The sequence below is a fragment of the Malaclemys terrapin genome, chromosome 1 (assembly GCF_027887155.1).
Source record: "Malaclemys terrapin pileata isolate rMalTer1 chromosome 1, rMalTer1.hap1, whole genome shotgun sequence".
NCBI classification, from domain to species: Eukaryota; Metazoa; Chordata; order Testudines; family Emydidae; genus Malaclemys; species Malaclemys terrapin.
Genome location: NC_071505.1, coordinates 314,699,345 through 314,716,577, shown reverse-complemented (window position 1 = coordinate 314,716,577; position 17,233 = coordinate 314,699,345). Strand labels below are relative to the sequence as shown.

Genomic DNA, 17,233 nt, shown 5'->3' with positions numbered 1-17,233 from the left:
CCGGCCTCCGCAGATGGTGGGGGTACACTGGAGCTCCAAACTGGGGAACCGTGGAGCTCCAAGCCACCACACATGGTGGGGGCACCCAGAGCTTGGAGCAGCCCCTGCAGCTGGACTCCCCATTTTGTCAGGGGTATTTTTAGTAAAAGTCAGGGACAGGTCAAGGGTTTCCATGAATTTTTCTCTATAGCCCGTGACCTGTCCGTGACTTTTACTAAAAATATCCGTGACACAATCTTAGCCTTACTCATGTGGAGTAGTCCTTTATGCTAGAAGAAGTCCCATGGAGTCAGTGGACCATTTCTAGAGTAGTGCCACTCAGGATAAGGGTGTCAGAATCTGGCCCTTTTAAGTGACCCTCAATACCCACCTCTTCTACGCTAATTAAAACCAATTTCCATACGAGACATTAGCAAATTTTCATGATTCATCTATTATCCCCACTTACACCATCTTATTTTAAGATTTCTTTTGTAAATGTTGTACATTGGTATTAACTTTATAACATGCAGTACATATTAAGACTGAAGCAACTAATGGCTTCCTATAAACCAGCTGGGACATGTCTGCTCTTGTCTCAATACGTTGTGTCTCCTCACCCAAACATGCCTTCAGATATATGAATCTGTCAGATGACACTTATTATGATTCCCGCTCCTGGCCACTTCACATTTTTATCTCATTCATGATTCTAATTGTTCTGACAAGTGCTAATTGTCCTAAAGTGACTACATTTTTTTAAAAAATGGATGGGTGTGCTTATTTATAACCACAAAATGACATTCAGGTGCATAGCACTGAAATTAAAGTCATTGGCTTATAGACATACAGCATCATTCTGAGAGTAGTCAGATCAAATATGCCATACAGTTGTCTAAAACAGAAGACAAATGTATGTTTAAGTTCATACATTCATAGAGTTCTTTAAACATCCAAGCACTTAAAGTGAAAAATAAATAATATAATGAAGCAGTGCTAAGGTAATAGTGAGAATAAGATTAATTTAGCTATTAATTCAGGAAGTATACTCTTTGGAGGAGGCTACTTTCTTAGGTGAAGAAAGGAATAATCATGTGAACGAGCTGCTAGTGTATCCTTTTCAAGCTCCAATACAAAATCCTTATAGGTAATGCACAGTGTGCCTGTCTAGGCACACGTGATAGCATTATAAATGGGCCAAAAGCTTTGTGAATAAGCAAAAGCATCTTTAAAAAAGAAAACATCAATCCACTCCTTTATGGTGACTCAGTCAAGATATGAGCATAGGACTGAAAAGCTTAAAGATCTTGATTACGGTAAATATTCTGGGAGGCAGAATCAAGTATATCAAGTCCAAAAGATAAAGGGAAAGTGCAAGAATGCCCACCTATAAATAATTTCAGCCAAGTCATATTGGGCAAGGCTTTGTCTGGATCTTTTTATTCCTCTGAGAAAGTATATGTCGGAACCCACAGGAATTCCCAAAATGAGAGAATCAGCCACCTTTGCCTTCTTCACTCTTCCTAAGTAGAGTAGTCAAAAAATGCAGGTGCATGCAAACACACCTCTACAACTTGTTTTAGTTGAAAAGTCATTTTTAATTCAAAAAAATCCCCCCAGAAGTATTTGACAATTTTTCCCCATTAGTTTTACTCCTGAGCTGCACCAAGCACAGCACAAGATCTGCTCCATGAACACACAAAGCTGCTCTGAAGAATACAGCTGCAGTCTGCAGGACAAAAAAGATTCTATCATGAACACTTACTTTATATTAAGAAACAAATAAGTAAACGTAGGGTACCCAACTGTTCTGACGTAGTATGGCTTTTTACACCTATGTAACTTCATTGATTTCAGTGGAGTTACTTCTGGTTACTGCTGGGGGGATTCTGTGCCACTGCATGTGCACAGAATCCATGTGCACCACAGATTTCTTTCGGCAGATGACTTTCTGATAGGGAAGCAAAGGGAAGCTGCAAGAGCAGTCACGCACCACTCCCTAGCAGCACAGGTACATCATTTCAGGCACCTGGAGCAGCTGGAGGAGAGGTAAATCACAGCGGGGCTGGGGACACCCCAGCCAGTGGCTTCTACCCTGAGCCAGGATCAACTGCTAGTCCTGGCTGGGCTGGAGCCAGGAGAGGACGGGACTTCCTCTTCCCCTGCAAGGAGTGACTGGGGCTGTGTTAGACCCACCTCCAGAAACTTCCCCCAGCTGCAGGAAGCTCAGTATCCTTCCCTGCTTCCTGCCCCCATCATTCCTCAGCTGTGTGGGTAGGAGTCACTGTATGGGGAGCTGCTCCCCTATCCACCCAACCCCTGGGCATCCGGACCTCCCATACCCAGACACTCCTGCCAAGCCTCACCCAGTACATCCAGAACTCCCCTAGCTTTCCATACCCAAACCTCACCCCACTGAATTTGATCCCCTGCATCTGGAGCTCCCCTGCACCCAAACCCCCTGCCTCCAGACCACCCCCTATTGAGCTCCCTGCACTCAAACCCCCACCCTGATGCCCCACCCCCTGCACCACCCTGAGCCCCCATATCCAGACCCCAACCTCACCAAGCCCCACTCCCCCAGCACCCAGACCCCACTCCACTGAGACCCCCCCCACCCAGACCCCTCTGCTGAGCCCCAACCATCTTCACCTGGAAGCCCCTGCAGAGTCCCATTGCCCCTGCACCTGGAACCCCCCACAATGAGCCTCTCTGCATCCAGATCCCCCCACATTTAGACCCCCCACAGAGCTGCCTGCACCCAGATTGTCCCACACAGAATCCTCTCACTCCACACCTGGATCCCCCCAAACTGAGCTCCTCCACACTTGGATCCTACCTGGTTGAGGCTGCCTGCCCCACACCTGGTGCACCTGTCCCAGAGGGGTATGACCCCAGGGTGTTTCTGGGGCAGGCCCAGGCTTTGTGCTGTGTCAGGGTCGGGTGCAGCCTCACTGCTGAGTCCATGTCCAGGGAGTTGGGGGGCTGCAGGGTGATCTCCCACCTTCATGCAGCCAATGGTCTGTGCTCTCCACTGCCATGCTGGAGCCTCTGCAATTATTTATTGACAAATGAAACTTACAGAATTTTAAAATATTGTGTGCAGAAATTTTAATTTTTTGTCGCAGAATTTTTAATTTTTTGGTGTAGAATACTCTCAGGAGTATCTGATGTACACTAGTGAAGATTAAAAACCTCAAATGATTAAGTCATCAAGCCTGGGTGTTATTCCTCTAAGAGTTCTGAAGGAATTTATCAATGAAGTGGCTGAGTTGCTAACAAAAGTATGTGTTCTCACATTAAAATCAGCTATTATGCTATTACTGATGTGAATGCCCACACATCCTTTTTGACTTCATGAGCATAGTAGGAGAGAGGTGTACCCACAGATTTCTTTTAAAGAGGCTTGATTAATCCTACAAATTTGTCTTAGTCTGTGTGATCTTTTACATATCTGTGTGCATCCAGTTTCAGGACTGGAGCTTGAGAAAATAATTTAAGGCATGTGTTCACGTGTCAGTTGTCAATGTGTTGCAATTTTACTTTATCAAAAGTGGATCATCCTTGATCAAAGTTCAGTGGAAAAGAGAAAACAGCAGTGGGGGGAATGGTAATACAGTTTGCTGTAAGAATGTTAAAAATGCAATTTGTGATTGAGTAAAAAAAGCAGCCTTTTTCCCCTTCATGTTGTATAAAGAAGACCTGAAAGCTTGTCTCTTTACTTTTTTTAAAAAATCAGATTTTTTTTAAAAGTTAAAAATTCAGATAATTCCTATCCTGCAAGAGTGTAGATAGTTGAAGAACCAGTAGGATTAGGATATAAAATTACCAAATTAGTGGAACCAGATTAACTTGACATGGGAAGTTTTTATTTAGACTATTTAAAACTCTGGGATGTTAACAAAAAACCTTCCCTGTTAAGGGTTGATTATATATCAGAGGCCCTCAAAGATTTCTGCAGCAAGGGCATGAAAGGACAGACTTGCCATTCCTGATAGTTCTGAGATGTAACTTTTTGTTGTGTTTTAAGAGCCTGAATTTTTTTTTAAAGTAGTCCCTCTTTAAATCATAAAGCAGCAATAGAAGTACATCTAAGATACAGCCTTTCCTATCCATCCACACAGGTAGAACGCTCATGATATCGTGTCTCAATGACTGCAACATCTTTCTCTCTGGCCCTGACAAATGCAATCTTGTCCTGCTTATACCCATTCAGAATGTTGCTGCAATGATCATTCTCCCAACCTGTTCCTTTGACCACATCACACCTCTCTTAGCATCTCTCCAATGGCTTCCCTTCTCTATCCTATCAAACATAAAATGCTTGTCTTCATTTTCAAGGCCCTTCATGGCCTATCCCCACCTGGCCTGTGATTTCTCATTCATTATCAGGATGTCTACTCCAGCCAGTGATTTCAGCCTTCATGTAACATTTCAGGAAATCTTGTTACTATAGAAAGCCACATCTTCTAATCTATTAATGCTTCAAAAGTTAGTTTATATAATAAACAGTTTGAAGTGTTGTTATACAACTGACAAGAGCTTGGACCCATGTTTCAGAAAACCTTGTTAGATATGCCAAAATACTGCAAACTTGGAAAAACCAATTTGGATCCAAACTTGCAACTCTACTTCATAATTAATTGCATCACAAAGTTTGAAGCTTTACTGGCTCTTAACATGCTCCTCAAAGAGCTCTTGCCATTCTTTATGAACATGCTCCTCAAAGAGCTCTTGCCATTCTTTATGGAAGGGCCCTGTCAGAACTCCAGCTAGTTTAAAGTTTTCATTCTCCCAACCAGAGATATCAGAAGAGTTAAAAGCCTAGATTCCACCTCAAGAAGCAGTTACAAATACATCAGAGACTGAAAGAAAGTCACAGATAGATACTGGTTTACAAAATAACCCATATAACTGGTAGTTGAGGTCCATATTGTGCCATCAGGTTGTGCCTTCTTATATCCTGTTTAGGGTGTTCTGCTGGAAAAATATAGATGGAACAACAGGCCAGGAATAATATTTTGGTAATTTGTCTGTTTGTTTCTGTAGTGGTACAGAAAGCAGTAAGAAATATTAAATATAAATTAACTTAATATACACATCAAATGACCAAATTCCTTAGACAAACATACTAGGCTTTTAGATTGTAAGCTCTTTTGGTCCAGATACTGTCATTTCTCTATATGCAGCATCTAATGGAGTCTTTACCTGGTTGACTTTAGCAACTACTACACTATGTGTTAACACTACACCTTTGCATAATAACCATCAGCTTTCATTCATTTTTGTTTTGACTTCAAATAGGAAAACAACTTTCACAAAAATATTGCGCGCGCACACACACGATAGGCTCTTTTAGGAGTGTCTCAGCCAGTGAGTTTTTGTAAGGCATGCAACAACTCACTTGCATGCAGCATGACCATGCATGTTCTACAAAATGGCATCCTCCATGGGGGACAGAAGGAATTATTTCATAGGCCAGATCTGGCCCACGGGCCACCAGTTGGACAACACACAACTGGTCAAGCATGCAATGCATGCCTTGTATACACAGATGGCATGCGACTGGCTAAGGCCCAATACCTGTATCTTATATGTTGGCATAACTATTGGCTCAGGTGCCATTATTCAGGATGTACATCTGTGCAAATGAGAGGAGAATAAAGCATTTTAAGGTAGTAGGTTGTTTTTTCAGCAGTCGTGTAGTTACACTAGTGCTATTAATGGTGCAAAACTAGACACTGGCATTTTTCCACAATATCTTATTAGTATTGTGGTAACCCCAGTTATGGATCAGGGCCATACTGTGCTAGACATGATACAAACACATAACAAAACAAAACAAAAAAGAGAGGCTGTCCCAAACTTGGATTGTAGCCTCTTTCCAAAGAGGCTATAATCCAAGTAATTTCACGTGCTCTATTCAGAGCAAATTTAAAAGTACGTAGTAAAAATCCTCATTTTCAAGTCTGGGTTAGAGCTCACATCATTGATTGTGTGATGCAGCTGTACTGTTGAGAAGAACTTACCAGTAAGAAAATTCCTCATCTAGACAAGACCCCAGGGAGTGACCCTGAGCAAAGAGGACCAGCCTCTGTTCCAGGTGTTATGATGTCCCAGGTAATTTGTCAGAACCCCTAACTAAGACTTTAATTTTGATAACATTTTACTCCATTTTCCTGTTAACAAGATCATCCGGGACCTGCAAACTTGAATCTAAACTTATTCAGCACAGTCACAAAACTACTAGCTAGCCAGAAGCCATTTGTACAGCACCAAGCACAAGCTAATCTTGATGGGCCTCTAGGCACTAATGCAATACAAATACAGTACTCTGGCTACATCTACACTACAGGGGGGAGTCGATTTAAGATACGCAAATTCAGCTACGTGAATAGCGTAGCTGAATTCGACATATCGCAGCCGACTTACCCCGCTGTGAGGACGGTGGCAAAATTGACCTCTGCGGCTTCCTGTCGACGGAGCTTACTCCCACCTCCGCTGGTGGAGTAAGAGCGTCGATTCGGGGATCGATTGTCGCGTCCCAACGGGACGCGATAAATCGATCCCCGAGAGGTCGATTTCTACCCGCCGATTCAGGCGTGTAGTGTAGACCTAGCGAATCCAATCCTGCATACCCTTAAATCACACAAGTAGTCCCATTAGTTTCAATCAGATTTACTCAATAACTAAATATTGCTGAAGTGAATTATGATTGTAGGACTGGCAGCCTAGTTCTTACAGGTTTAGTTTGAATTCAAGCTATTTAACGGGTATTCAAGCTATTTTTAAATTCCTGTATGTAGTTACACACTGAAACTTTGTATATACTGTATAGATGACTCAGAGAACCTGCTGGGCAGTGCAATTATAACAAATCTTAGTTTATTTTTCTTATCCCTATCTAAAGAAAAGGTTCTCTTTGTGCAAATAAGATTAGTGTAATACAATATTAAGAGTATACTTAATCTATGGTAAACAATATGTCATTAAAATAACATCTCTGACAAAATTTAAGCACTCAGAGTTCCACTGAGCCAATGGAAGATCTGGGAACAGAACCCAGGATTCCCAACCATTAGCCCTATGAAGCCCTGCTTCCTACAAAGCAGAAAGGCTGACTTTAGGCCCCGATCCCACAAACAATGATGCATGTGAGTAACTTTACTCATGAATAGTCCCATCTTCTGTTGTACCATCTAATTAAAACATAAAATCCTGAAAATTAAAGCAAGCCTTGTTTTAATATTTGCATCAACCACTGTATGATAATATCTCACAATCAAAGTGATTGTCCAGGTCATCTGTTTTTTCCCACAATGGAACCGGTCATGTGAGTAAAGTTGTTCACATGCTTAAATGTTTGCAGCATCAAAGACTTTGGCCTTTTCTACACACAAGGGTTTGTGCCAATTTAACTAAATTGGACCAATTTATGAAAGGATGTGATGAAAGGATGATGTTGACCTTGTCACAAGCATAGTTTTATTGGCTTCAGAAGAAAGAGAAGATAATCTGGGTAGTGACATGCCTACTATTTTATCCCTCACCAATATCTGTCCTTTATGATAAAGGGCAGAAGATAAACTTCTACTTTAGTTCACAAGAAGAGGAGTTCTTAATGCTTGATCCTCAGCTGATGTAAGTCAGCACAGCTCCATTGATTTCATTAGGGTTGGGCTGACTTATGCTCACTCAAGAACTAACACACACTTAATTATTATGTACTAAGGATCTGAGGGCAACTTATAGTAAGCAAACATTTGGGGGGGACAAGCAATGGCTAGAATACTTGTAGACAACACACAGCAAGATAATCCAGCGTGCAGACTCTAACTATGCATCACTTGCTATCACACCCTGAAGTTAGTTTTACTGTTGCCTTTAGACATGTGGGAAGAGAAACTGACAATATGATCTTATGTTGGTTTGAAGTAGTGTTCACTGTCCACATTTACTGCCTGTAGCATTCCAGTCTCTCAAATACCGGTATTGTTAATCTGGAGCATATGGACATTATGTTTCTTCTTCTGTCTTTATGATTTAGCAATTGAAGACAAGGGAAGAGATCTAGCAGCAGGTGAACTAGCCCGCTCTCCACAAACCACCAGCAAGTGCTCTACAGCAGCGGTTCTCAGCTGGGGATCTGCAGCCCCCTGGGATTCTGCGAGCCCTTTCAGGGAGGCCACGGAGCCCCACAGCTGAAACCCGGTGCCCCAAACCCCAGCGCTGAAGCCGAAACTGGCGTGGGGCTGAAGGCAGCGCCCCCATGCCCCGAAGCCGGGAGTGGTGCAGGACTGAAGCCAGCACGCCCCCTCCCACCCCAAAAGCCAGGAGTAGTGCAGAGCTGAAGCCGACACCACCCCCCCCCCCACCGAAGCCGGGAGCGACGTGGAGCTGAAGCCAGTGTCCCCTCCCCAAGCTGGGGGCAGCACAGGGCTGAAACCGGTGCCCCCCCCCCCCCCAAAGCCAGGAGCAGTGTAGGGCTGAAGCCAGCAAACCTCCCTACCAAGCCAAGAGCAGCAGGAGGGCTGAAGCTGGGAACCCCAGTGCCCCTCCCCCCCACTGGAACTGGCCCCGCCCATACACAGCCCCTAGCTACTCCCTCCCTGCACCCTGAGTGACTCCCCTCACTTCACACACAGCCCCTAGCTACCCCCTCCCTGCACCCTAAGTAGTTTTCAAACTTTTTGAACTGAGTCCCCCCTTAGAGTTATATTTTTTGGTTGCGTCCCCCCGCAGCCCAGACAGGCTGGGTGGACTCCTGAGTGAGACGGGGTGGAGGTGGCGCTGCCTCCCTGGACCCTGCTGGACTTGAGCCCCGCCAGTCCTTGCCCCCCAAATATAAGTAAAACTATGCCTATGTCAGCCCGGCATAAAAACCCTGCTGTCAGCCCGGCAGCCACTGTCAGCCCGGTGGCCAACAGCGGGAGCTGCTGCATTCGCGCTGTCAGCCCTGGGCCCCTGCTCTCAGTCCTGAGAGGCCGACAGCAGGGGCTCCCATTCTCAGCCCCAGGTGGACAGTGTCAGCCTCGGGCGGCCGACAGTGGGAACTCTGGTCTCAGCCCTGTGTTCCCACTGTCAACCCCAAGTCCCTGCTCTGAGCCCTGGGCAGCCAACAGCAGAAAAGTAATAACGGACTTTATTACTGCTTATAATAAGGTTCATTATTACTTTTCCGCAATTTTCCATGGTTTGTCTGCAACTCAGCTGCAATTTTTTGATAATCATCATGCAATTCAAATAGGACCTTATCCACTATTCAACATCCACACAGCCAAACAGATAAGTTTATTGGTCTACACCCTAACAGATCATAAAGAGGTACTCAAGGTGAAATGGGATGAGAAAGGTATAGAAATGCTGTCCGACAACAAAAATCGCTGTGATCTGATTTCTGGAAATATCTTTAACTTCTTAATTGCATAACTGAAAAGTTAAGGATTCTCTCCACCCTAATAAGATACCACTCTACTCATAAGAGCTCTTAAGTACCACAGTTTCCCACAAAATTGGGTGACTGGGCAACAAAATGGCAGATGAAATTAAATGTTGATAAATGCAAAGTAATGCACATTGGAAAACATAATCCCAAGTATACATATAAAATGATGGGGTCTAAATTAGCTGTTACTCAAGAAAGAGATATTGGAGTCACTGTGGACAGTTCTCTGAAAACATCCACTCAATGTGCAGCGGCAGTCAAAAAAGCTAACAGAATATTGGGGATCATTAAGAAAGGGATAGATAAGAAGACAGAAAATATCATATTGTCTCTATATAAATCCATCGTTGAGCCACATCTTGAATATTGCGTGCAGATGTGATCGCCCCATCTCAAAAAAGATATATTAGAATTGAAAAATATTCAGAAAAGAGCAACAAAAATGATTGGAGAGGTTAATAAGACTGGGACTTTTCAGCTTGGAAAAGAGACGACTAAGGGGGGATATGATAGAGGTCTATAAAATCATGACTGGTGTGGAGAAAGTAAATAAGGAAGTGTTATTTACTCCTTTTCATAACACAAGAACTAGGAGCTCACCAAATGAAATTAATAGGCAGCATGTTTAAAACAAAAGGAAGTATTTTTTCATACAAGGCACAGTCAACCTGTGGAACTCCTTGCCAGAGGATGTTGTGAAGGCCAAGACTATAACAGGGTTCAAAAAAGAGCCAGGATGGGCAGGGATGGTTTCCCTAGCTTCTGTTTGCCAGAGAATGGATCACTTGATGATTATCTGTTCTGTTCATTCCCTCTGGGGCACCTGGCATTGGCCACTGTCCAAAGACAGGATACTGGGCTAGATGGACCTTTGGTCTGACTCAGTATGGCTGTTCTTACATTCACAGACACCATATATGAAATCTAGGCCCCAGGAAGTCAATGGGAGTATTGCCATTGATTTCAACGGGGCCAGGATTTCACTGCAAGTCCCTATAATACAGTTTTCTGACTACACAAGCCACTAAACAGTATATACCACACTCAGATATATAGGAATTTGACATAAGTACTAGAAGTTCAGTTGTTTCTTTTATATGTACAGAATGTAGAGGTACTAGGCCAAGTTTTCTGTTACTAACATGGCAGAGCTCCATTGACTTCAATAGAGCTATACAAGTTTGAAATAGAATGTGGCTAGTTTTAAGACTAGAATACTGCATGATTTTGCACTGCATCTCTGTATGGAAGAGCAAAATCAGAAGAATAAAGTAATAAAACAGATTGCTGCCTCAGCAGTCTTGGGATTGCAGTAATACTGCTGTGGCTTTCTAAATTCAAAATGGTGCCAACACATTGGCAGAGAGCCCTAAAATGGTGCAAAGAATATCCAGGGTGTCACAGATATTTACAAATGCATTTCTCTACCTCTACATGAGAACTGTGACAAAGCAAATGCAATAAATTTCAAGCATTGTTTTATCACTTTCTAGGGGATTTCTAAGTAGTTGAGAAATATTAGTAGCAGCTGCTGAAACACTCCAGCAGGATGAGACGTGCTGCAGAGGTTGGGCCCACACAATGTCTGCTTGGCATAGATCAACATCACACGTAAATGCTAAAGAGAAATATAAAATGTGACAAAGTCAGAACAGACAGCTATAAGAGTTGTGGAAGTCAGGCATATCAGCCCTAGAATGGTGAAGGCCCTTTTCCTATTAACTGAAAAGAGGTTACCTTAGGTCAGCTAGGAGCAACTGAGTCCAATTAAGGGCTGCCTGTGACCTTTAAACTCCCCCACCACCTGGCAACAGGGAGGAGAGATGAAAGACAAGTAGCAGCAGAGAAAAAAGGCTTCTCTTCTCCATATAGGGGAAGCTACTAAGCTCACTGACTGGGGAAGCACTGGCATCCAGAAGCCAGCATAACAAAGCAACACTGCTGAGAGGGGGCAGGGAGAAGTATTCCCTTTTTGTGTTATGAATTTGTTTCTTTCATTTGGCTGAAGAGTACTGCTTGAGCCTACTCTGAGGCCCACCTTGTAAATACTGAAAAATAAATACAAGTGAGAAATAGAAAAAAAAAAAAAATCTCTGGAGTGGGACTGATTGACTCCAGGCCCTTCCACTGCTAGAGGAGGAAATGCTGGACCCAGTGAGGTAAAGGAAGTGCAGTGCCACAAGAACAAATTTGCTTCAAATGCCAAGATGCAGTTCTCAGTCTGAGTTTCCAGTAGAGGGCTCAGACAGGCATGAGACAGCCTGGCTTGTATTGCAAGGGGCATACCCCTCAGCTGTTCTTAATCCTGCCCTAAATGGAGGGGGTTTGGGTAAAGTCAAGAGCCAAATACAGTATTGCCAACCCCAAGCATTCAAAAATCACGAGTCAGGCCCCAGAAAGTCATGAGACTGGCTTAAAAAAATCATTACATTAAAAAACAGACTTTGAGTCCTCTTTACTTGGCTTCTGGTTTGAGCCTGTATAGTTCACATTTTCAAGCTTCTTTACCATAGCCATTAGGCCTAGAAAGCTACTTTTCTTTAAACAGTTAAAGTTCTCACATGATCCTGGACTCCAAGAGCTGGAGCTTTAAGAAAACACACACCAGATGTTGCAAGAGTTGGCAGCACTACAAGAACCACCATTTAATATGCCGATATAGTTTGCATGATTGCAAGATGGCAGAGGGAAGGAGCCAACCCCAAGTTACCTCCTGTTCCGATTACATCACTGATGGGACAGCCTAGCTGACCTGTAAACTGCAGGTCTGTACAGTGTCCCAAGTGTCTGTGTACTTACTGCTGACTCTACAGTTGGCTTTATACGTTTTTATTAGAGTAGCCACAGTTAGATAGTTATGGGTGTATTGTTTTGAATGGATCTTCAGACACTTGAGTGCTTCATAAATGAGTTCTATTTCTAAAAACATACATATATTGGGTTATGTAATGATAGAATTTGTGACTTTATTCACTAATAAATAACCATAAAAGTGCTGTTTTTTTTTAATTCACAAGTAGCTTCTGACCAGAGCACAGCTATATTAATGGCAATGTGCAGGAATATCCCAAAGTGACATTTCCACTAGATGCAGGCTGTATTCCTTGAAGGAGATTTTCTTGCCAGTTCTCTCCATCCATAGTTCTTTTATGAAAAAATATATTATTTAATCATTTTAAGTCTTTCATTTTCTATTGCTTGAAAATTTTTACTCCATACACTACCTCTGAAATGTAAAATACTGTTTAGGGGTGTTATGAGCAAGGCATATCCCTTTCTTGGCTGCTGTGCCCCCTGGCAGAGATGCAAACCTCTTGCATGGTAGGGGAAGTCACTAATGCACAGCACTTTTTCTAAACATCTTCTACACATATTTAATGAGCAACAGCTCAGTTAGACTAATACTGACTTGCTGCTTCCCAGATCACTATTTCTCAATGACCAGTCTGTGGACCAGCACCAGTCCCTGAGATCTCCCTGATACAGTTTAGGAAGGCAGCAAGCGGGTCTCAGGTATCAAAAAGTTTGAGAAACACTGCCCTAGAGGACCATACAAGGAACTACTTTTCAGAGTTCAGTACAGCCAGGCAGATGGAGTCTGATTATTCACTTTCATATTAAGTGAATGGAATTAAAACTGGTGTTATGGCACAGACAACCAGGTACACAGTAACTACAGTCACCAACATCAAAGGACATTCACTTATTCTTTTTGTATTGTTTGTGTGTTTTAGGGGAGGGTTGTAAGGATTCATTTTTGTCGAGTACCATCATCACAATGGTCCCTTCTGGCCTCGGAATCTATGAACTATATCTATTACAGATAATAAGGTTTAACCAGCAAGAGAGAAATAACAGAGGAAGCATTGACAAGAGGAGTGAGCATTAGGCTGAAAGTCATGGGTTTGTAGTTCATGGCTGCCCTGCACCTGTGCAGTCATAAACAGGCCTTTATTGTTATTTCCACTGGGACCTCTAGGTACTACCATAATCAGGAGTTCGGACCACATTGTGCCATTATTACATACATTTCTAACAAAAAAAGGATGATACCAGCCCCCCCAAGAGTTTACAAGGAGTGGTGGAGGTAAAACCACTCCTGACTTCCTGTTGTCCACTCCCTTCCTCCCCCTGCACCCACCAATTAAGTTGTGAGAGTAATAAAATACACATAAGATGGACTTTTAGAGGCGGGAAAAAAGTACTTAAACTTATCCAAGTTGAAATTTAGAGCTCTCCTTAATGTTTAGGTAATTCAAATACTTTTTTAAATCACAGACTCAGGGTAAGCCAAAACTGATTCTCTTGATTTGTACAAAACATGGAGATCTTTGGAAGGAAAGGAAAATGAGGCAGACCAGCTTTGGAAGGGATAATAGGACACAGCCACCACTTCTCTTACTCTTCTGAGTACCAACCATTATGGGCACTGCGAAAGCTATGTTGACATAAACAGTGACTGAAGAGGTCCAAATGAAGTTTGAAAGAGAAACTTTAGCACCAGATTCAGACTCTATTTAAGGTTATTGTCCCTACTTGAACTGTATAAAAGAATTCTGCCCAAAAGAAATGTAACAAGGCGTGCTCCCACTCTCCGTCCCCTCTAACTCCACATCTGAGAGCAGCAAAGGCACAGACCTGAATTCATAAGGCAGCCAGGGCCAAGCGCTCACCAAATCAATCTTATGGAAAATCCAAAGTCAGGGATTCCTGACTGTTACCCATTCCTCTTCACTTTTGTTTAAATAAGTTACTTTGAAATAAATATTGCACTCTTTCCTCATTCACTGTCCAACCTGCATGCTGAAGGATGTAGGGAATCTGCAGATACAGTATTGTAGTGTGTGATCATGTAACTAAATGCGTGTACTAATGCATATGCACAAGGGGTCAGAGCTAAGATTGCACAGGCAACTTTAGCTTTGACTTTTTCTGACTTTTGAGTGCTTCATTTTGCACTCTTAACGTTCAGTTATTATCATTGCTCATATGGCATGTATTGTCATTCCTTTACTGAGTGGAACCAGATCTCGGGGGTTTTGCTGGCTGACTGCCACCCAGGAGGAGAAAGAGTCTGAGAATATTCTTAGTGTAACTTGTTTTATTCACAAATAGACGCCAATCCTGGAATAGAAGTGGTCACAAATGGCATACAGGCAATCCCCTCTTCCAGGTATTTCAGTTCCAACAACAAAGTCCATTGAACAACTCTGCCTCAATAATTGACTCTAGCTGGAGATATTAAGGCAGACAGAAAGTTCCCTTGATGCTTGCCACCGACCTCCTATAGAAACTGCAAGAGATAAACAACACCACGGCATTTTCTTCCAAGACTAAAAGTTTCCTCACAAGCAAAAATAAAGAACTATGTTTAACTATGTCATCTGCTGACCCTTGCCATAAGAAGATTACATGATGGTGTGAAAAGTTTTTTCAGACTGGGTACAGATAGGAGACTGGGGCTTGCCTGGTGCCCTTCCTGTAAAAGACAGGAACAGAGCTGAGGTCAGTTTGCTAGGATCCAGCCCCACAAGGGAAAGGGCAGTAATGATCCTTCTGACCTGTTAGATCCAGGGGGAGGTTAGGGCCCTGCTGCATACTGGAAATGGGATGATGGGTGAACTGGTCACCCCTGGAAGCAGGGCCGGCTTTAGGCCAATTCCACCAATTCCCCCGAATCGGGCCCCGCGCCTAAGAGGGCCCCGCGCTGAGTGGGGGGCAAGTGGCAGAGAATCCCTTCCCTGGCTAGAGGCGCCTTTTTAATTTTTATTCACCCGACGGCACTCTGTGTCTTTGGCAGCAGGTCCTTCAGTGCCACCGAAGACCCAGAGCGAGTGAAGGACCCGCCGCCAAAGACTAGGAGCGCGGCCCAGTGAGTACAAGCCCCATGTGTTTTTTTTTTTTTTAATGTTTTTTTTTTTTTTTTAAGTCAACCCTGCCGGGGCCCTGTCGAAAATATTTGAATCGGGCCCCGCACTTCCTAAATCCGGCCCTGCCTGGAAGAATGGTAGAGAACTGTCAGCCTCCGCAAACGCAGTGACAGGGGAGCTTGGGCCAAGGGTCTGAGAAGCCAGCTCCTGAGAGCTGGGGCTCATAGAGGTACAGTGCAGTGGCCAGAGAGAAGCAGTGGGGCTGCAACAGCAGGTAGGGGCATTGGAGAGTCTGCATGTGGGGGCAGCCAGAGAGGTGACTGGAGGACAGGAGGCTGGAGCAGCGGGCAAGGGAGTTAGGGCAGTAGGTTGGAGAGGGGGCGGCAGCAGCAGGGAGGGCGCCTGGGATACGGCGTAACCCCCTCCACAGCTTCAAACAAGGAACACACTACGTAATTTACTTACCCGCAGCTGTAGACTAGAGGACGGCTCTACGTACGTTGCGTACCTCCCGCACAGAAGGAGGAGATTGCTCTGCGCATTTTGCTTACCAACCATCAACAGACACTTGCAAGTGGAGCGAGGGCTACGTCCCGTAGATGACGTAAGTACCTTGGGGAATAGCCGTAGCTTGTGCCGGTTGTATAAGCGGGTGGACTTTACTCACAGTGAGCGGGGTTGGTTGTGCTCCGTTCCTGTCATGGCTGCTCCGGGCACCGCCAGTCTCCTGCGGGCCGCCACGGCCTCCTCCCGCTGCCGCTGGCTCCTGGCCGCGTCCCGGGGAGCCGCGGGGAGGCCGGACGGGGACAGCGTTGCTGCCCGGACTCCGGGCCGGTTCTTCGGCGTCTCCGCCCGGGCGCGGCTCAGGTAAGGGGGGCGGGAGACCCGGTGGATCCCAACTCCCCCGCCCCCCCCCCGCTTCCTGCTCTCACTGATGGGCTCCCCCCTCCCCCGCTTGTTCCCTTGGTGCCCCGCCCGGCGCCCCTGCCCCTGCCCGCGGGTAGCGCCCTGTCAGCCCCTGCGCGCGCCCGGCCTGGCACCCCGGGCTCGGCGCTGCACGGGCGCCCGCGGGAGCCGCCTGGAAGGTCAGTAGCTGCTGGGGGGGAGCGGTGGCCGAGCCTGGTGTGTGAGCTAGTGCAGGGACAGGGGTGGGCGTGAAGCGAGTCAGCCTGGGGGCGGGGATGTGTCAGCGTAATCCCTCTGCCATGACCATGTGCTTCCCTCTTCTGGTCCTCGCTTGTCAGATCCACCTTCTCATTTACACCCCAGGCCGGAAAGCGTCGGTGTCCACACTAACCCCCCAGTTCGAACTAAGGCCTGGTCTAAGCCAGGTCTACACTAACCCCCTAATTCGAACTAAGGTACGCAACTTCAGCTACGGGAATAAGGTAGCTGAAAATTAAATTTAAATTAATGGAGATGTCCTATCTCCTAGAACTGGAAGGGACCTTGATAGGTCATCGAGTCCAGCCCCCTGCCTTCACTAGCAGGACCAAGTACTGATTTTGCCCCAGATCCCTAAGTGGCCCCCTCAAGGATTGAACTCACAACCCTGGGTTTAGCAGGCCAAAGCTCAAACCACTGAGCTATCTTGAAGTACCTTAGTTCGAATTTACCTCAGTCTACATGCGGCAGGCAGGCTCCCCCGTGGACTCCGTGGTACTCCTCTCGTCCAGTTGGAGTACCACAGTCCAGGGTGAGCACTTCCGGGATCGATTTATCGCGTCTAGACAAGACTCAATAAATCGATCCCAGAAGATCGATTGCTTACCGCCGAACCCGGAGGTAAGGATAGATGTACTTCATAAGTACAAGGGTTTGCAGGATTGGGGCCTTACGGTCGGAATTGTCCCCTGTATGTACACTGGTGGGATAAATGACTTCTTCCTTTAGAAGAGGTGTAGGGAATTGTAAATGTTTGGTGCGACAACCAGCATAG

The 17,233-nt window shown here is 44.9% G+C and overlaps 1 protein-coding gene and 1 long non-coding RNA gene across 2 annotated transcripts in view; one reads left to right on the top strand and one right to left on the bottom strand.

Moving 5' to 3' along the window:
* Window positions 1-1,514: 1,514 nt before the first annotated feature.
* On the bottom strand, window positions 1,515-16,010 carry LOC128829962 (uncharacterized). The gene is made up of 4 exons (XR_008443513.1): window positions 15,962-16,010; window positions 5,563-5,620; window positions 2,819-3,030; window positions 1,515-1,708 (listed from the first exon to the last, which is right to left on the bottom strand). It is a non-coding gene; the product is annotated as an uncharacterized LOC128829962 (long non-coding RNA).
* FDX1 (ferredoxin 1) overlaps window positions 15,911-17,233 on the top strand; it is a 44,635-nt gene continuing 43,312 nt past the window's right edge. The window contains exon 1 of the mRNA XM_054015512.1: window positions 15,911-16,161. Within this exon, the coding sequence (XP_053871487.1) occupies window positions 15,995-16,161 (167 nt within the window). The 5' untranslated portion in view covers window positions 15,911-15,994. The remainder of the gene's footprint in view (window positions 16,162-17,233) is intronic.